This window comes from Marmota monax, unplaced genomic scaffold (genome assembly GCF_021218885.2).
Source record: "Marmota monax isolate L192 unplaced genomic scaffold, Marmota_monax_Labrador192_F-V1.1 WCK01_AAM20220418_F8-fsc00026, whole genome shotgun sequence".
NCBI lineage: Eukaryota > Metazoa > Chordata > Mammalia > Rodentia > Sciuridae > Marmota > Marmota monax.
The window spans coordinates 1223570-1247004 of record NW_026693108.1 but is presented as its reverse complement, the minus strand read 5'-3'; the positions used below and the strand labels follow the sequence as shown (position 1 = coordinate 1247004).

Below are 23435 nucleotides of genomic sequence, written 5' to 3'. Positions count from 1 at the left end.
AGGTACACGGAACAGAGAAGGAAGAGTCCTGTGGAGATGAGCTAGTTGTGGCAGTAGTAGCTGGAGTAGTGCTGGTTCCCCTCAGAGGGAGAAAGAACATAGAAACACAATTTGGCACAAAGACCCTGTGACCAGAAAAGCATTCTGAACTTGGCTGACCCAGAGGCCGCACTGTGGCCTGGTGCTTGGAGAGAGCTGTTTCCTGCAGGCCGTCAAGAGCCGAGACAGTGCCATTCCAGGCCGCAGAGACAGGAGCTCACAGCAAACACTGCCACACTGTCTTTTTCTTTCTGTGTGTGTGTGTGTGTGTGTGTACGCACACGTGCGCACGCCTGCTGTGCTGACTGGTTCAGGGACATACACAGGTACATATTTGTTTCCTCTCATTCTTAGCATTTTTTAAATGTAGTCATTTTCCTTGCTTGTCTGTGAGTGTTAGGGAGGTTGGTTTGTGTATTGTGGTTTGTGTTAAATTGTTTTGTTTGTCCCTCTTTCTCCCTTATCTTCTCCAGCTAACAGCCAAATCCTCTTCTTCTCTCTGTATTTGTTGCTCCTATTTTTCTCCTCATTCCCTACGACCATCACATCCTACATCTCTTCTACGTTCTCTATTCACTTTTTGAAACTGTAAACTCTTTTCCACCATCCTAGCACATTTTCTTTTTCCTTAATTAAATGAACTGTATTTTTACACCTTTTAAGTTAATTGGTTTATATAACCCCTGCCCCCACCATTAATGTTGATGCAACTATTACTGCTATGGACGACATAGTTGAAACCCACTGTGTGCTTTAAAACCAGACCTAGTTCAAGACTATTGCTTTTAGTGTTGACAACAGCTGATGCCACCATCCCTCCCTTCTGTTGTAATTAATGCTATAGAAGTCACAGTAGGAAAGGGGCGTTGACTTCACTGCTGTATATTGTTTGCTACTGTTTCTGGTCACTGCTCTGTCACAGGACAGAGATTCTGCTGATGAACTACACTCAGGCAAAAGACAGTGTGCCTTGCTCCACACAGAAATTAGTGACGATCCTCAGCTACATTGTAACGTAAAGAACAGAGGAGACAGAAAAACAAAACCACCAACAGGCCCCAGGTGAAACAGATAGGGCTGGGCCCCCAGGTCCCATCTACAGACACCCACTGCCATGAGAGAGAGAGAGAGAGAGAGAGAGAGAGAGAGAGAGAGAGAGACTGTGTGGGTGCCCCACCTACAGGGGATCTCAATTCAGGTCATCTAGGACACTGTGGCACGTGCAGACGGTGCCCCAAGAAGGCCCACGCAGACGAGCAGAAGAGACTCTCTCCCAGCACACGCACAGACCAACACAGTGAGACAAGAAAAATGAAAAACCAAGGTACCAGGACACCTCCAAAAGTTCATGATCCAGCAGCAATCAACCCAAAAGATACTGAAATCGATGAAATACCAGATAAAGAATTCAAAAGAATTATTCTAAAAATAATCAGTAAATTTCAAGAAAACACCGAAAAACAACTGAATGAAGTAAGGAAGTCACTACAGGATGTGCATGATAAACTCAATACGGAAGCAGAAATAGTGAACAGGAACCAAACAAATCTGGGAAATAAAAGACACAATAAATCAAATGAAATGTTCACTTGGAATTCTAATAGAGTGGACCATACTGAAAACAGGATCTCAGAGCTGAAAGACGAGAGGCCAACCTTGAACATTAGACACCATTAAACTGAACCATTAGGAGCATCAGGAGCATTAGGAGACCACGTTTAAGAATCAGTGGGACTGAGGAAGGTGTGAGAGGCAGGCTAAGGGACAGATGACCTCTTCGAGGACATAGTAACAGCAAGTCTTACAAACCTCGAGAACGGGATGGACCTCCAGGCACAGAAGCAATCAGAACCCCAAACAGATGAGGTCAAAAGCACCTCCACGACACATTACAATTAAAATGCCTGACATACAGAACAAGGAGGAAATTCTTAAAGCCTCAGAAGACAGACGTCAGGTCGTAATTAGAGGCAAGACAATCAGAATCACTTCCAATTTCTCAGCACAAACTCCAAAAGCCAGAGGGCTTGGAATGATGTGCTCCAAGTACTGAAAGAAAATAACTGTCCACCAACACTACAGCCAGAAAAGTTATCACTTAAAATCAAAGAAGAAAATTAAAACCTCTAATACAAGCAGAAACTAAAAGAATTCATGACAACCAAACTGGCACTAGAGAACTTCAACAAATCAAAAACAAACCCAGAGTTGACAAGTGAACAAACCTCAGTTAAAGAGTAGCTAAGCAAATGAGAAACATGGCCAAATCAAACATATCAACCAAAATGGCAGGAATTAATGAACATCTCTCTGGAATAATAACAAATGCAAATGGTATCAACTCTCTAATTAGAAGACATAGGCTGGCAGAATAGATAAAAAAGCAAGATACAACTATATGTTCTTTGAAAGAGATACATCTTACGGGCAAAGACAGCCACCGGCTAAAAGTGAAAGGATGGGAATTGACATACCACGTGAGTGGAGTCTGAAAACAAGCAGGAGTTGCTTCTCTCATAGCTGAAAAAGCAGATTTCACACCCAAATTAATCATAAGAGACAAAGAAGGTCACTTCATACTGGTAAGGGGAACAATCTAACAAGAAGATATAATAAGTATTTATGCCCCCAAAGTACATTCAACTAATTACATAAAAAGGACACTACTCAAATTGAAGCCTCAGATAGACCCTGGTACAATAGTACTTGGTGACTCCAACACACCTCTTTTGCCATAAGATAGGACATCCAGACATGAAATCAGTAAACACTCTTTGGACCTGACAAATGGTACAAATCAAATGGATTTAACAGACAGCTACAGAATATTTCATCCAACATCAGTTAGATACATTTTCTTTACAGCAGCTCATGAAAACTCCGAAATAGACCATATTTTAGGCCACAAAGCAAATGAAAAAAAAGAAAAGATATAATTCCATGCATCTAATTGGACCACAATGGGATGAAATTAGAAATCAACACAGCAAAATGTTACAAAATCTACATACATACATGGATATTGAACAATACACTTCTGAATGATGAATAAGTGATAAAAAGAAATTGAGGGAGAAATTTAAAAATTTTGGACACAAATGAGAACAGTGACACAACATACTCTGGTACACTATGAAGGCCGTTCTCAGAGAAGAGTTTTTAGCTCCAAGTGCCTACATAAGAAAACCAGAAAGATCCCAACTAAACAACCTGAGGATGTATCTCAAGTTCTTAAAAAGGGAGAACAAACCAATTCCAAAACCAGAGAAGAAAGGAAATAACTAAAATCAGAGCCCAAATCAATGAACCTGATTAAAAAAAAAAAATACAAAGGATTGATGAAAGGGCTGGGGACGCAGCTCAGTTGGTAGAGTGCTGGCCTCGAATGCACAAGGCCTGGGTTCAATCCCCAGCACCACCCAAAAACAAAGGACTGATGACATACAGAGTTGGTTCTTTGAATAGATAAACAAGATTGATAAGCCCTTAGCCAAACTAATCAAGGGAAAGAGAGAGGAAAACCAAAGTAATAAAAGTAGATGAAAAAGGAGAGATCGGCACAGACATCTCAGGACTCGAGCACATCATCAGGGCTGTTTTGAAAACTTACACTTCAATAAACTGGAAAACCTAGAAGACATACATACACTTCTAGACGCACCCAGGCAAAATGGGGTCAGCAGGGCATAAAAACCTAACAGACCAATGATCAGCAATGAGATACAAGCAGTAATAAAAAGTCTTCCAACAAAGAAAAGGCCAGGATCAGATGGGTTCTCAGTCGAACTCTACCAGATCTTTACAGCAGAACTGATGATGACACTCCTGAAACCAGTCCATGAATGAGAAAGGGACGGAACATGTTCACATCCATTCTATGAAGCCAGTATCACACTGATACCCAAACCAGATGAGAACACATGGAAGACAGAAAACTACAGACCAATGTCTCTGATGATGCAAAAATACTTAGTAAAATATCAGCAAACCATGTTGATTGAACAACGTAAGAAGATTATACACCACAACCTAGTTGGTTTTATTCCAGAGGTGCAAGGATGATTTAACATTTGAAAATCAATAAATGTGGGATTGGGGTTGTGGCTCAGAGGTAGATTGCTTGCCTATCAAGTGAGAGACCCTGGGTTCGATCCTCAGCACCATATAAAAATAAATAAATAAAGGTATTGTGTCCAACTACAACTAAAAAATAAATTTAAAAAAAAAATCAATAAATGTAATTCAACACATAAAGAGAATTAAGGACAAAAATCATTTAGTTATCTCAATAGATGCAGATAAGTCTTTCAACAAAATTCAGCACCCATTTATGATAAAATCTCTGAAGAAACGAGGGATAGAAGGAACCTACCTCAACATCATAAAGGTCATATATAAAAATGTGAAAGCCAACCTCATAATAAATGGGGAAAACCTGAAAGCATTTCCTTTAAAACTCAAACAAGACAAGGATGCCCACTCTCACCACTCCTACTTAATAGAGTGCTAGAAATTCTAGCCAGAGCAATTAGGTGACAGAAGGAAAGAAAAGGGTTGAACATAGGAAAGGAGTCAGTCAAATCATCACTATTTGCCGATGATGTGCACATATATAGACAGTCTGAACACCCCACCAAAGGACTGCTAGACCCAATAAACAAATGTGGCAAAGTAGCAGGTTATGAAAATCAACATACAAATATCAATAACTCCCCTACATACCAACAATGAATCTGCTGAGAAAGAAATCACAAAAACAATTCCAATCACAACTGCCTCAAAAAAAAAAAAAAAAAGAGTATCTAGGAATAAATCAAACCAAGAACACTGAAGAAAGAAACTGAAGAAGGCACAGAAGACGAAGCCCCCTCGCATCCCAAGTCCATGGATAGGCAGAATTAATAGTCGAAATGGCCACGCTACCAAAAGCAATATCCCCGTCAAAATGCCAAATGACGTTCTTCACAGAACTAGAAAAAACTGTCCTGAAATTCATTTCGAAGAACAAAACACCCAGAACAGACAAAGCAATTCTAAGCAAAAAAAAAAAAAAGTCAATGTTGGAAGCATCACCTTGCCTGACTTCAAAGGATGTGACAGAGCTACAGTGACCAACACAGCAGCAGGTACTGGAGTGTGCGTGATGGTGCACAGAGACCGCGGTGCAGGTCGAAGACACAGAAACAACCCCTCAGAGGAAGTCACCTGACCCTTGACACAGGTGCCCAAAACGGACCCTGGGGAAAGACAGCCTTTTTTAACAAAAGGTGCTGGGAAAACTGGTTTTCCACGTGTAGAAGGCCGAAATCAGATGCATCTCTCTCACCCTGCACAAAATCAACCCAGAATGGATCAAAGGCCTCAGAGTAGACCAGAAGCCATGCAGTTCCTAGAAGAAAGCGCAGGGTCAGCTCTCCAGCTTTCAGGCCCAGGCAACGACTTTTTCAGTCAGACCCTAACACTCAAGAAATAATGCCACAAGTTAATGCATCAAATTAAAAAGCTTCTGCACAGTGAGGGAAACAACAGGAATATGAAGAGAAGGGGAGCAGGCGGAGGGAGGCAGAGGGGGACGTGCTGGGGAGTGGCTAGACTCCGTTTAATGTTGTGCACCGTGCGGTGTGTAACACGTCTCATCAGCTTCTACGACCCTAATGCACCAACAAAAACTGTGGGGGAAAATGAAAGCAGTAGCATCATTACAGATTCTACTGTTATTGAGAAGATAAGGAAATACTATCAACACAATGCCCATAAATTCAACAACTCAGATGAAATGGACCAATTCCCTGAAAGACAGACGCTCAAAACAGTCAAGAACATCACCCGAGAACGATCTCTGTAGCAAAGCATGTAGGTGTGGCCTAGACCCAGGGTATAAAATAAACATCCACTCTGACAAGAGTGGTTTCAAGAACCAGGTGTGCGCGGGAGAAGGCAGCCATCTCCCAAAAAGCAAAGCCCAAGCTGCTGGGGGCGGGCACTGCATTCCACATGCAGCCTCAGCCCACGTGGCAGTGTAGGGACCCCTCCTCAGGGGCAGCCCAGCGGAGCATGAGGCCCCCAGCTGCACACCCTGCAGCCACCCAGTGAGAGGCCAGACACACGCACTCTCTTCCCAGGACCCACATCCCGTCCTCCATGGGAACAGCATCATGCGACACCCAGCTGGGGTGTTCCACGACACACCTGACGGTCCACCTGCTGCCAGAGCAGAGGAATACCAGAGCCCAGGGAGACCCCACACCCCACATGAAGTGGGGCCCAGAAGGTTCCAGGAGGAAACAGGCCCCTGTGAAAGGCACCATCCAACAGAATCAGAGCGGGTACCACAGCTGTGAGATCGCCAGGACCCATATTAAAAAGAGGAGGAGGAACAGGCAAAATTTCAACAATATATTTTATTTATCCAAATATATACAAAATATTATCACTTCGACATGTAATCCATGTGAATAAAACATGGGAACGTTCACCTTCCTCCTTCATACTAACTACACAGTCTGAAATCTGGAGTATGTCCCCCACTCCACACTCTTCAGTCCAGAATGGACACATTCCAAGTGCTCCCAGCCCCCGATGGACACAGACCCGGAGACTGGCAGCGGTGACCTCTGAGCATGGCCAGGCCTTGCACCCTGTGGAGCACGCTGCCCCCGGAGGCCCTGTGGGTCCAACACAGGCAAGCACAGCACCTCTGCTCAAGGTGGGCACCTGCAGCATCAGTCTGGACTGTCCAATCCTACAAGCTGCAGCTTGAGAGATGCTGTGCTCGCCACGGACATAGACAAAGGCTCCATGAGGATGAGCACAGACTCTCGTAAACATTCAACACGACACACACAGGTACACTCGTGTGTGTCTGTATGTGGACGTGTGTATGTGTACATGCGTGTATACACACATGAATACATATGCCACACTGGGAGGAAAGATTTGCAAAGCAATTATCTGATAGAAGACTTTTGCCCAGACACATAACAGATTGTGGAAACTCAGGAGGAAAACAACCTAATAAATACACAGGCCAAGGCTCCTGACAGAGGCTGCCCATTGTGTTCAACTCCAACACGCTCAGGGCAACGTGAGCTACAGCCACGTAACACCCCCACAGACGAGAACACCCACCGTGACAAGCACCAGGAGCAACGGAGCCTTGCACTGAGAACTGAGCAGTCCCGCGCCTCCTGCACCTGACCACCATAACCCCAGGGACTGGCACCACACATGCAGCCCAGGGGACCATCCACTCGGCACCTTCACTGCAAGATTAAAACACGGGAACATTCGATGGTCAACAGGCAAAGGGCCAGCCAGCTGTGCTGATCCCGGGGAAGACTCAGGTAAGGAGCAGAACCGGCTCTCCCAGGCAACAGCAGAGAGTGAACCTCAAGACTGACCTGTGGTTAGTGGGAGGCCAGACACGGGCACAGACACAGCACTAGTGGAACTCTAGAAAACAGGAGACCAGACGGGCTGCCTGGAGCTGGGAGGCCACGGCAGCAAGCGGGGCAGGCATCTCCAGGACGCCTGGGCGACAGATGTGTCCTCACTGAGTCAGGCGCTGGCGTGGGGCAACATGCAGCGGGTGACCTGCCTGGGAGGTAGCCTCCCACACCTTTCCTGGGTCTCCATGTGCACGAGTCCCGTGCTCCTCCTCTGTGCGTGTGTGGCGTGCCTGGACTCGCTTTTTATTCCAGTCATTCCCAGGGCCAGCTGCCACTAGGACACAGACCTTGTTATCAGCAACCAGGCTCCCAGGCTGTGTCTGTCTCAACCACTGTACTGCTGCTTCTCACTGTCACCTCTGACATCCCTCCCTTCACAGGTCAGTCCTAGAGGATGCTACTCACGTGTTAGGCGCCCTAGGATTATAAGAGACTGCACTTTCCTAGCAGCCTTAATGTTTTACTTTCACCTTTAAACCATTCAAGCCATCTGAATTTTTCCTGGGATCTGAATTAAAGCTCTTAATTTTTTTCAAATGGTTTGCCCAAAACCATGTACTCCAAAGCACTTGAACTGGGAACCAAACATCTCACACCTCCGAGGTGGGTCTTCTTCCGACACGGAGCCTCCGTGAGCCTGCACCACGGCACTGCTCCATCCACTGAGGGCTCTTCTGACTCCTGTCTAGCACCCTTTACATACCAGTCTCAACATGCTGCACACGGTGCAGCCAATTCCCCTTTGTTTTTCTTTTATTCTTTTTCAAAAAGGAAAAGGAAAAAAACAAAACTCCCAGAAATTCTGAAGCTGAAACAATATCCATAGTCACGAGAAAACCTGACAGGACAGAACCACACACGAGTCGAAGACCCTGACAGTGCCCCGTGGACGGCGTGGCTGGGTCACAGCAAGGGGGTGTGGTCAGGGACAGGCTGACAGTGAGCCGACCCCACGCGCACTCGCCTGTCACACAGCCATCACGAGGCGGGTTCTGCGGGGAAGCTGCACCTTGCAGAAGAGCAGGAGCAAGTGAGCTGGGCCTGGAGCCACACCACCACCCGGGAAGGGAGAGGGAGAGCGAGTACAGACAAGAGTACAAGAAGGGAAGGGGCGCAGCGCACTGGGGACACTGGGAAGGCCACAGGGGCATGGATGCGGAAACCACACCAGCACATGCCAGAGCCTGGGAGAGCAGAGCAGAGCAGTCCAAGGCTGCCCGGGCCACCTTACAGCAGGGCACCAGCAACAACACCAGAGCAAGACGGTGATCTCCCTGACAGGACGCTCGTCTGGCCAGCTGCCCCTTCTCCCCTCCCGCCAAGCTGAACCCATAGGTCCTGCCGGCTCCAGCAGGGCCAGCCCTGCCAACCATCCACACCTGAGTGCACTGTCTGATCCAGGGTTCCCTCCAGCCTGCACATCCTCAGCCCCTCTACACGTCCTCCTAATGTCCATGCGTCCACTGGAGCACATGAATACCACAAGTGAGACCATACTTCCAACAGTGGCAGCCACACCTGAGCTGGACAGGAAAAACAGCAGATTATCATAATCACACTTAAACCAAACTGGAGCAGCCTGGGAGCTAACTGGAGCACAGCAGGCAGGCCCTGAGGACACTCGCCAGGGGCCACTCCACTCTGGGACCGAGCCTCGCACCTCCTGAGTGACAGAGGTGGCTATCGGCTGAGGACTCCTCACCCAGCAGAGAGTGGGGGTCCCTTAGGTTCTGCACTGGAAGTCGCACACAGCCTGGTTTCTTGGTTTCACAAATTAAATAATTCCTATGCTGCATCACGTTAAATCCAATTCAACCCCCCACCCCAGGCCTGGCAAGGGACCATCTCTTCACAGACTGCTAAGAGATAAGCAGTGCATCTGAAAGATGGTTGCCTTTAATTCTCTAAGTTTTCATTTATGCAACATAAAAAAGGCAGATTTATGTGACCTGATATGACATTTTTACAAAAACAGTTCCCCCCAACATCTGGTCAGTGGTATATAAATATTTACAATGAAAAAATAGGCAAGGGAAAAGGAAACCTTCATTATCCAAGTCGATTTCTTTCCAATGCTTGTCAGGATTCTGAAAATAAAATTCTTACTTTGGAGTTATTTGTATCTACACACTGCTTCAGCTGACAGTTTTGAGCAATCTGGCTGCACTGTTTGAGGACTCTGTTCTATATCGTGCCTACTTGTTTCTGTACTGTTTTAGAAGTTATCTAAAATAGTAAACTAAATATAAAAATGTGACTTTGGAAGAAAAAGTCAGAACAGACGTATGTGAAGGCAACGCGTTAAGACACAAACGCTCTCAGGGGTCAGTATGTCACAGCATTAAAACCAAACAAATGCTCTGTGTATTATCTTAGTAGGGACGTCTTTTTTCAGTTTAATTTCATTATGATAACAAAAATTGCCTCTAAAGAGGATGTTAAAAAAATAGCCTTGACATTACCATTTCAATTCATGAATACAGCACTGCCCTTGTGCTAAAAGAAACACAAGTTTCTAAAAAAAGTGACAAATATAAACGACACAGAGAGCTTAGGCAGCCCAAAACACCCCGGCATCTTCTGAGTGGGAAGACAGCGCCAGCTAGCCTCTTCGACCCAGCAACCTCGCACTCAACTGCAGCGCAAAACCCATTCCTCCAGCCACCCTGCCACAAACACAGGGCCTCCTCCCAGCTGCCGGGAGGGCCCAGAATGTGAACTGAATCTCAGCGCTGACCACAGCAACCTGCGCAGCTCCTCGGGAGAAGGCGCCCGTCACATGTGAGAACTGCGCCGCCCTCTGGTGCCCAGAGACACGCGGAGTCTGGGCTCTCTGGCTTTATAATGCTCGTTGAAGTCCAACCTGAAGCTGAGAAACCGGAGACTTTCGTCAGAGCTGGTCGTCAGTAACACCAGGAACTGCTGCACGATGCCCTGGAGAGACAACAGCAGTGGGACACTCGTTTAGAAGCGAACCACCCACCAGCTCCTGACTCCTCCAGGCCCCTAGGCTGGTTCTTCCTTCTGCCAAGAGCCTGCAATGTACCCTCAGCAGGCATCAGGGACCTGGGGCTGGAACCTGGAGCTGGCTCCGCCAATGCCACAGCACCCGGAGCTCAGTTTACAAACACAATTAGCAATGCAAAAACCAACAGACTTTTCCTTTCGGTACTGAAGTTGTACAAAAATAAACAAAATCCTGTAGAAGCACTCGATCCTTCCTGCTCTGAATCTAAACCCGGTGCTGGCTTTTCACTCCCCACGTGAGGCTGCAAGCACGTCCACCACAGAGCTCTGAGGGGACACAGGCTGAAAACATGCAAGCTGACCCGGACAGGGGCCGGAGAGCAGGCTGCACTCGAGGCCATGGCGGGACACGCCATCACCTCTGCCAAGGAGCTTTGTAAAGAGGCCGCAACAGGACACGAGCTGTCCCATAGTCTAATACAAGAAGCCGCCTGCTCAGGGTCACAGGGTCCTCTGCGGTTCCACTGTGACTACACCACCAGCACGAGCTTATCTGTAAGGGGCTGCTCTTCACCTCTGTGGCTTCAGCTGTCTTGGAAGAGCCTTCCACAGGAAAGAGACACAGGCACCTACAGTCTTCTCTGTGGCCACCCCTCTGCCGGGCTGGAGTGGCAGGTGCAGGCACTCAGACCCACACAGGACCCACCTGGGGCACACACACCCTGCAGCGTGCTCAAGTTTCCAGTGTCTGTGTAGGTGACAGGACAGCCACTAGAATGACAGAGACTGGCTTCCTGTGACAAGCAGCACCTAACACCCAACTGTCTCAGTACGCCAGAGCGGAGAAACGGCCTTTTGCTGTCAAGGAATTTGAATGGTAATGATTTACCAAGATTAAGACTGCAATTTCAACAAAATCGGGATTAGACTAATTAAGATGACTCTTTAAGATCTATATCAACTCCATCAGGGAAATATGTAACCATAAACTAGACCACTCTCTCTCTGAAACGGGCAATTGGCCCAATTCTTTAGATCATACAGTACTGCTCTGTGGCTACACAACTATCTTATTTTGGCAGCACAGAGCTAGTCATAGGTGTCCACTTTTAGCAAGCAGGCAACCGGCCCGGGAGGAGAAGGGATCTTGAGCCCAGCACCATCCCGCACAGGCGCATCTGCTCTGGGCCGGGACAGCTCCTCCACGGGCCCCGTGGTCTGGTGTGGTGTCTGCAGGCTGGAAACAGGCCTCAGGCCCCAAGTGCCAACCTCCCTGTTGGGCTTCTTGTCGAGGCTGCCCATAGGAGCCCATTCAGACCTGTCTCCCAGTAGGCCACTGGGCCCCTGGGCTCCTGGGGCTCCATCCTGGCCACCACTCACATCTATACAAACCAGAGCCATTCGGAGGGAACCAGTTCTTTGAAAGCAAGAGAAATTTCTGTCACTTACAGGAAATGCCAACACCCACCTGGTAGAAGTGCGTCAATATTTGCAACTGTGAACACATTTTTGGTACAGAGTCTTGAAATTCTCGGATCCTCCTATTCTCCTCCTCTTCCTCCACTGCCGTCACCCCCCACTGACCCTGAAGAATCAAAATCACCAAATTTAATTTCTTGATAAATACTTGCTTTTAGTACCTACAGTATCACACTATACAGCAGGCAACAACCTATGTGATTCACCCAGGCTGCCCGTCTTTCCCGACTACAGATGCACAGCCTGACATCCTCCTGAAAACACAGGTGAGAGTGGACTCCAGGCGGGGCACTGCCATGTCCCTTAGGACAGGCTTAATTCATTCCTGAGATGGAGGCAATTCTACTAGAGACATTTCCACCTACTTCTATTTTTAAAAAGGTGATTTCCAATCAGTGGTGACTTAAATAAATGCCTTTTCGACCAGCAACGTACAGGCGTTACTGAACTCATCTCTCTTTAGTAACTTACATGGAGGAGTACTCTAGACCCTACACTGAAATATAAACATGCTCCTTTGCTGCAGCAGAAAGCATAAAAAGATACAGAGCTCATACATGGACAGCCTACAGCCTCCTCGTCACATGGAGACGCACACATGTGGCCTCACCCAGTGGGATGGGGACCGGCAGCTGCAGAGCTGCAGGGGTCCCCCAAGAGTGAGGCGATGGGCCAGATGCTCACAGGCCCAGCACACATCACTGCCCACGCATCCCAAAGTGTCTGCTCCAACCTGCCCTCCACCAGCAGTGCCAAGTTCTCACTGGCTCCACCTACCCACAGTGGACACTGTCAATCTTCAAAACGTTGGCCTTTTGTGTGCACATATGAGTATGTAGGAACAAACCCCACCATCATGCACAGCTACAATGCTCCAGTAAAAAAGGTAGGAAAAAGAAAAGCTCAGGAAAGAAAAACAAGGTCAGCCATTCTGCCTGGTGCAGTACAGATGTTTAGTCTCGAGTTACTGGTGGTTAACACGGATACTTCTCATCAATTGAAGGCACATGGTTCCTGGGGTCGTCGCATGGACTTGCAGCTGCGCTCACGCATTCTGGATGAGCTGACACCTGTGTGGATGCAAACAGCTTCTCCAGCTGAGCTGGCGGTATGTGCTGATGTTACGTGCCAATGACAGATGTTACTAACTGGGATGTAAGATCAACTTAACTTCTTTTATAATTACCCAATTGAAAGGTCTCCTACCCTCACGGTCACGATGATACTTTATGCCCTCTGAAGCTCTAGTACCTCACCTCTGCACTTGGGTGTAAAACCCTGCCCTGGCTCCTGTGTGTGCGTGCACAGAAAGGTCAAGGAGCTCCCTAACGCTGCCAACTGATGCCCCTGCCTGCTCTTCTCAGTGCCACCTCTGGACACATGGGGCCATTTCTGGATGATTCTGCTCCACTGATCTTTCCTCCAGCCAGTATCATTCTTTTAATTACCATAACTTCATTGTAAGTCTTGAGTATAAACTCGTCCATCCATAACCATGGGGGACAGTGCCAGGAGCCCTAGTGGACACCAAAATCCACAGATGCTCGAGTCCTTATCAAGAGGGCAGTGCTCACACAGGACACGCACACACCTCACGGCACTCTGAACTGTCTCTAGACACTTACAGCACCTGACACCATGTACGTGCTAAGCACACAGCGGTCACACTGCGTTGTCTCAGGGATATGACAAGGAAAGAAGGCTGTAGTGTTGAGTACCGGTGCAATTTTTTTCTCCCAAACATTTCCGACCTGCAGAAGGCTGAGTCTGTAGATGTGGGGACAGCTGTGTGAGTGTCCTCAATTACTCATGCCGATCCCTGTTCAGCTGACTCTTCCCTAAGTCTTATTTCCACATATATCTTGGAATTAGTTAATCAATATCATCATAAAGACAAGGCAAAGCCACAGTCCTGGGGTCAGAAAAGGCACTGGGCCACCTGTGTCCAATTCTCCAATGCATAGGCCGCTCCCTACTGGGCCCTTTGCTGCCTCTTAAGGTGCCACACAGCAGAAGGCACGGTGCCTCTTCCTGGCACTCTAAGGCCCGGGCCACGGGCTCCCTGCTACAACCACTCGGCTGTCGAGGGTCACTATCTCAGCACAGGGACAGCCACAGGGGCCGGCACACCTCAGCTGGCCTGCTATCTGTGATGTGTCTATGGGGCTTCCACAGACTGTGCAGCATCTCAGAATCCTTTAAAGGCATTTCGTGGAGGACTCCATTGCTGCTGAAGGAAATGAATGGGCTGCTGCAGGCTGACCTTGTTCCCAGCACCCTGACAGAGGCACTTGTCCACTTCAGTGACTCACCTGAAAATCTTCTCAGACTTCTGAGCTCCCAAACCAGCTTCGGCAAAAAGAAGGTAGCTCTCTCCCCGTGTGCTCCTTTCCTCAGCTCAGTGCTGGAGGACCTCAGTGCAACACAGCGACAGCCCTGGACCCGAGGTCTCTGGGAAAGGTCCCCAGGCCTCACCATCGCACACAGCGTTCTGCTGCAGATCTCCCATGCAGATGCTCTGTCAGGTCTGCTGGGGATCACATGCTCTGTCTCGCTCATTTGTGAATGTGAACCACGATATATTTATTAGAATGATGAAAGAGCTTTGTACTCTGGGACTGTGCCCAAACGTGGTAGAACCCATTTCCTTTCAAATGTCACAGTTTGATGATACTTTGGGTTCTTACATCCACGTTCACGCAGGAAAGGTACTTGCTGCCACTTGGGACTACTGTGGCAAGAAGCTAGCTCATCACTGGACTGAAAACCCCCTAGTATGAAAAGCGTACCTCAATTTCATGCTGCTTCTTTTTCTCTTCAAACTGTAATCGTCTCTGCAGTTCTTCCAGAGCAGCTCTGTATATTGCATCTTGAGCATTCTGAAGCTCAATAATCTGGTCAAACACAGCTCTGAGTTGGTTTAAAAGTACCTAAAAAGATATGACCATTTTTTTTTTTTTTAATCACAAGAACATTGATGTGCTGCTAAGCTTCCTGAATCTCTAGTGAGACAGAAAGACACTTGGTTTGGATGTGGTCTGTCCCCTCTACAACTCACGCTGAAATCTGGTCCCCAGCCTAGCAGTGCTGCAGGTGGAGGGGCTGTGAGAGGCGCTTGGTCCTGAGGTCCCACAAGGAGAGGACCATGCTGCTCTGTAGGAACTGGAGGTGTCTTACAGGACTGAGCACCCACTCTCACAGGCCTGAGTTGTCCTGAACCAAGCACACCCCTCGTGTTCTGTCCCTCCCACCCGTGCCCACTTGAGCTGCTCTTGCAGCAGGTTGCAACACAGCACGAGCCCCTCACCAGATGTAAAAGAGATGTGAGCACCACACCACTAGACTTGCAGCCTCCAGAATCATGGGCCAAAACAAACCTCCATTCTTTATAAATCATCCCATTTCAGGTTTTCTATTACAGCAACAGAATATAGACCAAGACAATACTATCAAGTAAGTCATCAGCCCAAACTCTCCAAGTGTTCGTTCACCAAATACCTACTACTGATCAGCACTGCATGAGGTACTGGCAAAACACTACTTCTGCACTTAAAATCATCTACGGTTTGGGCTGGAGCTGTGCTCAATGGTACAGTGCGGGCCTAGCATGTGCGAGGCACTGGGTTCCATTCTCAGGACCACATACAAATAAATAAAGTCCATTTACAGTTTAAAAAAATTAAAAAAAAAACTTCTATGGTTTGAAGATGGCTTGCCCCCCAAAATGCAAGTGTTGGAGACCTGGTCCCCAACCTGTCAGTGTAAAGTTGTGGGGGCCTTTAAGAGAGGCCCAGGCCATTAGAGGGATTGATGTCTCCCGAGACCAGACTCATCGTGGCAGGAGCAGGCTCTTATGAAGCAGGTCAGCTCTCACGTCCCTCTCTTCCACACACACCACTTGCCCTTGCAGTTCCTGCCAGGAACTGAAGTTGCATGTGGCCCTCACCAGAAGCCAAGCCCAAGCAGGTGCCATGCTCTCAGACCTCCAGAACCCAAAGCTAAATGAACTCTTTTCTTTAAAGTCACCCCCTCAGGTATTTTGTCATAGCAACTAAATACTATTCTGATGAATTATCAAGCTCTCCATGCAAATTCTCTCAAATTCTCACACCAATCCAACAGAAGCATTAGACCTAGTGATGGTAAATACCTTTTTAAAACATGCTTGCACATGTGCACACAATATGGCTTTTGATTACTTTCAAGTAGCACCAACAACCGTGTGCCAGTCACTATGATGAACATTCCACATAGCTCACATAACTTCACTCTTGCACATCTGCTGAAGAGAACCAGTATGCCATTTAAACCGGGAGAGCGCCACAGTCGAGCAATGCAGTGGAAGTCCAGCCCTGGCCTGTCCCTGGCAAAGCCGTTCATCTGTCTGACTGTGGCCACCTGGCCTGCTAATAGTGCTCGTGACTGAGGCACACGGCAACAAGGCCTCCCGCGGCACTGCATGCTCTCCAGCCACAGCCACGTAGTGGGCCATGTGCTGAGGGTGTTCCCGACACCCTCTAAACAACACACACACCGCCCGACAGCCCAACACCCGCTACAATCTCAGCCCAACAGAATAGGTCTCGTGATGGTAAAAGGGGTCACAAAGCCAGCAACCCTTTAGAATAACACGCTTTAAATTACTAGGTATATTCCAAGTACTTTAGACTACCTTTGTTGTTACTTGAATTGTTTCTAAGACACTGTTTACAGAAGACTCTTTGAGCTTGGCATGTTTTAGGTATGTGATCAATAGTTGTTTAGTAGTGAAGTTTAGTGTTATCAAAACCCTGTCTTCTCAGCTATGCTTGTCTAATCTAGACACTCGGATGTCCAGGCAAAATGAGAGCTGTAAAGCAGGACGTCCCCACAGCAGGACCTTGAGGTGAGCACAAAGGCTCTGGGAGCAACCCTCGGCTATCTGTGATGGTACCAAAGAGGCCACTTAACCTAAGAAAGACACCGAGGCTTGGGGCCTGTGCAGCTCATCTGCTGCAGGTAAAGCAGCATGCTCTTCCTTGCCCAGGCCCGGGTGAAACCAGACCTCCAGAGAGACCTGCTACAGGGAACATGCCACCCCAGAACAGGAGCCCCCGGGAGAAGACAGCTTGCAAAAGCTTAAGGCCGTGGGAATGCAGGGCCCTCGTCAGGCAGTCTGTTCACTGCATGAAGCCAGACACTGGCTCAGTGAAGGCCCATGTGAGACCATTGTCCCTGGACTGACAGTGACACGGCTGGGAGGTGGCTCCATAGCACAGCACTCGCCTCCACGTCAAGGGCACTGGTCCACCCAGCACTGCAACAGACAAGAGAGAGAAGCAGCACCCTAACGCAAAGGCTCCTGCTTCCTTTGCATACTGTCTGGGACTTGGGCACACGCCACTGGCCATCTGTTCTCTTGGAGCCTTGTGTGGTCTACCGTGTGTTCCCACAGCGGAGCATGGCTCAGGACACGTCTCCTTCTGGACCACACAGGGGTCAGCCTGCCCGCCATGCTCCACCAGCCTCAGGCACATCACAGCATGCTCTTCTTCCACCCACTCTCTTCCTATTCTGTTTTTGTGAGCCTCAAACATCACTGAATTGCTGCCGACGACGTGGCCATATGATTCTAAGGTGCTCCGTCTAGCACCTGCTATCCTCCTGGGGCCTGTCAGTCAGCCTTACCCTGGAGCCACTGTCCAGCAGGCAGCGGGAGGTAATGGTGTCCAGGAAGGCCTCATGCGCTGCGATGATGTGGTCCAAGTCCTGGGCCTGCTGGACTCGGTTCCAAAGCTCGTCCCAGGAGCATTCCAGCACCTGCAAATGACAAATTCAGGCTTTTGGATATGCCAGGTTCTTCCTGTTGCAGTAGTCTGCATTACTAATTCAGACTACAGTCAGCAGGACGGTCAGCATACCTCGAATGTGATGTAATACTGCATCTGATGAATGAAGTGCACCATCTCCGAGGCCAGAATGTGACACTGATGCAGCACCCCAGAGAGCTCTGCAGAGAAGACAGTGTGATCACAAGGGGCATCGAGGACAGCCAGCCAATAGTTTTAACAAGGCCCTAGCTTTAGCAACCAACCCTATAGCAGGAAACCACCTCCCATCGTCCATTTCTGAGCTCGGAAAACGCAACAGGACGGGGCGCCTGCTCGAGTAGTGCATCTCTCCTCCAGACAGAAGGGCCTGGTGGGAAGGGCACCAGATAGACCACACACAGCTGGCTTTATAAAAATGCAGTGCCATGACTAAGCACAGCTCTAGTTCACAGCTTCTTCACAGCAGCCTGTCTGCTATGCACAGAGTACTAACTACTCCCCAGCTATTTGGAGACAAAAAAGGAACTTCTTTAAGGACTGGGGGACCGTGTCACCTGCAAGGAAGATGGCCTCTGAAGGTGTCACGGTGCAGCAGACCTCTGTGCTTCCTGTGAAACTGAAAAGACTGTCACAAGGCTGAAAGGTCACCATGGAGTAAACTCTCTGCTTGCACTTTTAACTTCCTGCTCAAAATCATGCCAGAACATTGTCACACTAATGCATGTGAAACTGAGCCAGATGGGGCCACCAGCAGAACGGCTGAGAGGACAGCTGCATGGGCAAGCTGCACACACCTCTGCTGCCTCTCCGCAGGCCCTCACTTAGCTGCCAGACGCAGATCTGTCACGCAGGCAGCTGTGCAAGAACTCAGCGCTGCTCCTCCTTCAGAGAGCAGAGCAGGAGCAGAACAGACACGATGCGGTAACAGCGGCCACACACACGCCAGAACCGCTCCCTCTGTCACGCAAGGTGAGGATGCAAGGGGGCCCTAGCCCAGTTTGTGTCCCCTTAAGAAGACAGAGAGACACCAGGGGAGAAGATGTCCGTGTGACAGCAGAGGCAGAGACTGCCAACATCCCCCATTGCAAAGGTCAGGAGGGCCATCCCGACAGCCTCCGAGCAGCTGGCCTGGCTGCACCTTCCTTCTGCGCTTCTGGCCTCCAGATCTGTGACCCAATTTGTGATACCTTATCCCAGCAGCTCCAGGACACAAACGCACAGGGGACCAGCGATGTGGGATGGCGCCTCCCAGGGAGGCACTACTGCCAAAGGAAAGGAGCCCCTTTCTGCAGGCCAAGGTTAGGGCCCTGAGGGTCTTCTGGAGCCCTGCTTTATTAGCACCATGTGGTCAGGGGAGGAAAGAGGGAGAAGTGACCGAAGTTTTATAAAATACAAACTCTTCAACAAATGACAAGTATCGTACATAAACTGCACGAATGCTATGCAAACAGACTACAGCACCAAGTCCTACAACCTGATCCTAACGCCACGCTGAGGGAGACACAGGGGCGTAGGCTGCCAGAGCAGGGTGGCCAGGGAGGAGGTCTGGGCAGGGCCAGAACAAAGGAGCACAAGAGGGTATTCTGATGAGGCCAACTTTCTGCCTGAGGAAAGTGCTCGCAGACACAGGCGGGGTCCCAACCAGACAGACACTTCTGTACCTGCACTCCTAAGCAGGGAGACGGATAGAAAAACTAAAACAGACACGTGGACAGAGAGGCACCAATCAATAATAGTGAGGAGAGCATGGACAGGGAGGAGATAAGGAAAGGAAAGAGACCATAAGAAGAACTGGCCAAAACTCCCCACTAGACTCCCAATTCTTTGCTAAACAGAGACAACAAACCCAGCATCCCCAGACAGTAACAGTGAGTACAGCCTGAGATGAGCCAGCCACGTGCTTGGAAAATGGCAAGAGAAAATGCAGAAGCAGATGTCACTCAGCTCTAGGAATCTGGGCCTCAGGAGCTGGACTCTACAACACTGGAGGGCCAGGTGGCCCGAGAGCAGAGCCGAGGAATCCTGACGCAGACGTGGCACACGAGCACTCCTCTTGTGAGAGAGAGGTGCGAACCCCTGAATGCACGGAGGAGGCTTAAAAAGCCAGACTTCAAAGACGAGCAGAATCTACACTCAGGGAGATGGGAGACCTGCATCCGGAGGGACACGATTAACAACACACTGCAACCTTTCTGGGGCTCAGACTCACAGAAGCACTGACACGCTGACCCTCAGGCCACATGTGTGGGAGGTAGGAACCTGACCAGTGGCCTGTCCAGTAGGTCTCTGCATGCACATGCCAGCCTGTCTCATTCCACAAGAACCCTGCGCTCTAGGGCTCACGGCGCATCCTCTCCAGAGCTGGGACGTGTCTGTGAAACACAGCCAAGATCCTCTTACAGAACTCCACAGGTGCCTCAGTGCTCCTGCCACAGCCCAGACAGCTGAACACGGCGAGCTGGCTTCCACCAGCAGAGCAGTCTCACCTCTGCACACACCACAGTCCCTGCCAGCATCCCACCTGCTTCTCTTCATCAGTGAGCCATCCACACCAGACATCCTCCCGCTGCTCGGATGGACGTCCACGGACGCGGGAAACACACGTCCAAGGCCCAGGTGCAGTTTCCAGGCCAGCTGAAAGCCCCAAGCAGAGACTGTGCTGATTTTCACTAAGAAATAAGCTCCATTCCAGCTCAACTTAGTTCTCAACTTGTAAAGGCAGAGAAACGTGCTCTGAGTGGTGTTCAGCTACATCATGGGTTAGTAAGCTTCTAAGGGAAAGAGCCACCATCTGCAACTCCAGGTTTGGTTTCAGCCAAGCCTCATCACCTTGAGTTACTGGTCTGTGATGTGTGTCCACAGCCTGGTGGTCAACTGTGTCCATTCAAACACTCCACGTGTCCAGGATACACAGCTCTCTGGTGCCCAAGTCACGTGAAATAGTTCAGGTGCTATTTGTAAAGGGTTTCCTTGCGTTCTACATTCTATCACAGATGCCTGGTGGGTTTCCCCACTAATAAATATGCCGCCTGGTGTCCTTCCTGAGGTCTGCCTGGGACACCTATACCTGACCACCTCTCTACCTGCAGCGAAACAGACCCCTGAGCACAGTCCTGACACATCCCAGTGGCACCACCCTTACTCCCCAGCACCCTGAGGCCGCTACGCAGTTGACTGAGCTCTCCCAACAGCTGCCCAGGGAAAGCTTCGCAGGACCAACAAAACCAGACAACATCATGTGCCTTCAGGCTGATGCCGAGCAGGCTGCTCTGCCCCCGTCTAGGGGACCCCGTGTTTCTGAGTGGGCCACTCTCCCCCCAACACCCTGTCTGGGGGACCCCGTGTTACTGAGCGGGCCACACTTCCCCCCCAATCTAAGGGACCCTGTGTTACTGACAGGCCACACTTCCCCTGTCTCTGGACCATCTGTGACTAAGCAGGCCACACTTCCTCTGTGTCAGAGACCCTTTGTCTGTTACAGAAACAAACATTTTTTTTGTAGCTGTTCTCCATTTTTTAGTTCCAAGTTAATTTTCCACACAGATTGGAAAAGTGCAATTCCGGGAAAGCTCAGGTTTGCATTGCTCTTCCCAGTCTGCACTGACAGAGATCCTCCCAGAGGTCTTCCCATGGAGTCACACTGCCCATCAGTACCACAGTATCTGCGTGACATGTCAGAGTTCAGGACCAGCTACACATTTATTCTGAGATTTACACACTTTACTTTTCAGGCATGAATTTTTATCTGGTTTTCAAGTCCTTCTGAAAGTAGGATTAAATATGGATTAAATCATGAATCCTATGTTACAATCTCTGAATTTCTTGGATGCATAATTTCTCCACTACTAATTACGTTCTACATTCATTAATGCCACTGCATTTAGAAACGAAAAGGTCACTGGGGATGCTGACATCAATACCTGGGCCTGTGATCCCTCCGTGCTCCAGGCTGGGCACGCAGGCAGTGGGCGCTGCTCCTCGCTGCTCCTCGGATGTCGCTAAACTGCAGTGTTTGGCAGTCAGAGTGTGGAAGCCCAGAAACGTGGGTACGCTGAGCACAGAAGGGTGAGTCCCCTGCAGCCCAGCCAGCTGTGGCAGCAGCGCTAGGGACACACGGCCAGCAAGGCAAGGTGCGCCACGGAAAACCTGAGATCGGAAAGCAACCCGAGCTCAGCTGACCCAGAGCTTCACCTTGAACTGGTGTTTGGAAAGTGCACTGCGATGCCCACCTGGCTGCAGAGGGCTGGGATGGAGCCATTTTGAGGCGGACACACTGTGACAACTGCTGCGGAGCCTCGAGGTCACACTGTCCCGGCAAGCACCTGTCCTGGGGCCTAGAGTACCCAGCAGAACACGAGTGAGACAGGCACAGAGGAGACTGCAGCCAGGGGGTTCCAGGTGGAAAAGGGAAGGAGAGTCCACTCCCTTGTCCTTTGAGGCTGGTGGCTCATGTGTCCAGAAGAAATGGGCAGGAATCTGAACAGGCAGGTGTGAACGCTCTAGGGACTAAGCCTGGGGAGGCTGTGGCCGGCAGCAGAGTGTGTGGAGAGTTGGCTCCCCTGCTCACTCTCGCAACCCACAACCCAGTAGAATTCTTAGGCGGCTCCCAAGACCCAGACTCCAGACAGGCTCTAGGATCTAATCTCATCTAATATGCTGATCTAATCTCTCCAGAACAACCCCACCAGGCTTGGCCTGAGGCCTGAGCAGAGCTAAGCCCCAGCCCCTGCACCGGCCCCATCAGGAAGTGCACAGATCAGCGCAGACACAGCGTCCACCTCCTCCTCCTCTAACCCCGCACTGCGCGCTCCAGTCCACACCACTCTGCACACAGTGGCTCACACTCATTGTCAGCACCCAGAGCCCCTTCCCTGACCTACACCTGTGAGAGGACAACGTGGATGCCATCACCTCTGGACCTTCTCCAACCCGTCTGTCTGAGGCCTCCCATTTTGACTCCTACAGTACTTTCCTGAGCAAAATCACAAACCAGGTATTTTAAGTTCCTATCTCGATGTCTGTCATATCCTTCAGGCAACAAACTTCCTTTTCTGCCATGTCCATCATGGATACCAGAACCGGGCGGTGCCACGCAGACCTCACAGTTGCTCAGTGAATGGATGGGGATCTGCACCCACCTGTACCCTGACCATTCAAACTCACACCTCTGAAGAGGGTTCCAGGACCAAGTCAGCAACAGTATCAACACGTCTTCTCTGCTTTCCTTCTCCAGGTTTCCAGCACTGTTCTCTCTACAAACACCTGCCTCTCTCCTGTGCCCCGCACAGCAGTCTCCGGCAGCACCCTTCAGAGTGTGCTCACTGAGGCATGCTCACGTGACTCAAGAGCATGTGTCCTGTTTCCTTGAGTCCACCTATTCAAAGGTGTTTCCCAAATCTGTCACCACCTGGTCTCTCCTAACCCTGCTCCTCGCTCGGCTTGCACGCCCCTGCGTCACAGGCAAGCACCACAGTGACAGCTGCACACGCTCTCACAGCCAGGTACTGTCCCAAGGACTCGTGTGCAGACGTGATCCTGAGAAGGCTAGGCAGTCATGTTATCATCACCCACTCCCAGGGGGAGTGAGGCCACACAGCCAGGGAACTGGCAGGTTGCGGGGAGATGGCCGGCCAGGGCCGGGCAGCCCCAGGTTGGTGCTGGTGCCTAAGCCTGAGTCAGGCACACAGAAGCA

General features: G+C 49.6%; 1 protein-coding gene across 3 annotated transcripts in view; it reads right to left on the bottom strand.

The window, feature by feature from the left end:
- Nucleotides 1-9852: 9852 nt before the first annotated feature.
- Tubgcp3 (tubulin gamma complex component 3) overlaps nt 9853-23435 on the bottom strand; it is a 68579-nt gene continuing 54996 nt past the window's right edge. For 2 of the 3 annotated variants that reach the window (XM_046454892.2, XM_046454893.2), the window contains exons 18-22: nt 17834-17922; nt 17601-17732; nt 14723-14863; nt 11923-12039; nt 9853-10421 (exon numbers count right to left, since the gene is read on the bottom strand). In XM_046454892.2, the coding sequence (XP_046310848.1) occupies nt 10263-10421; nt 11923-12039; nt 14723-14863; nt 17601-17732; nt 17834-17922 (638 nt within the window). In that variant the 3' untranslated portion in view covers nt 9853-10262. The other variant, XM_058582718.1, reaches the window with a different exon arrangement.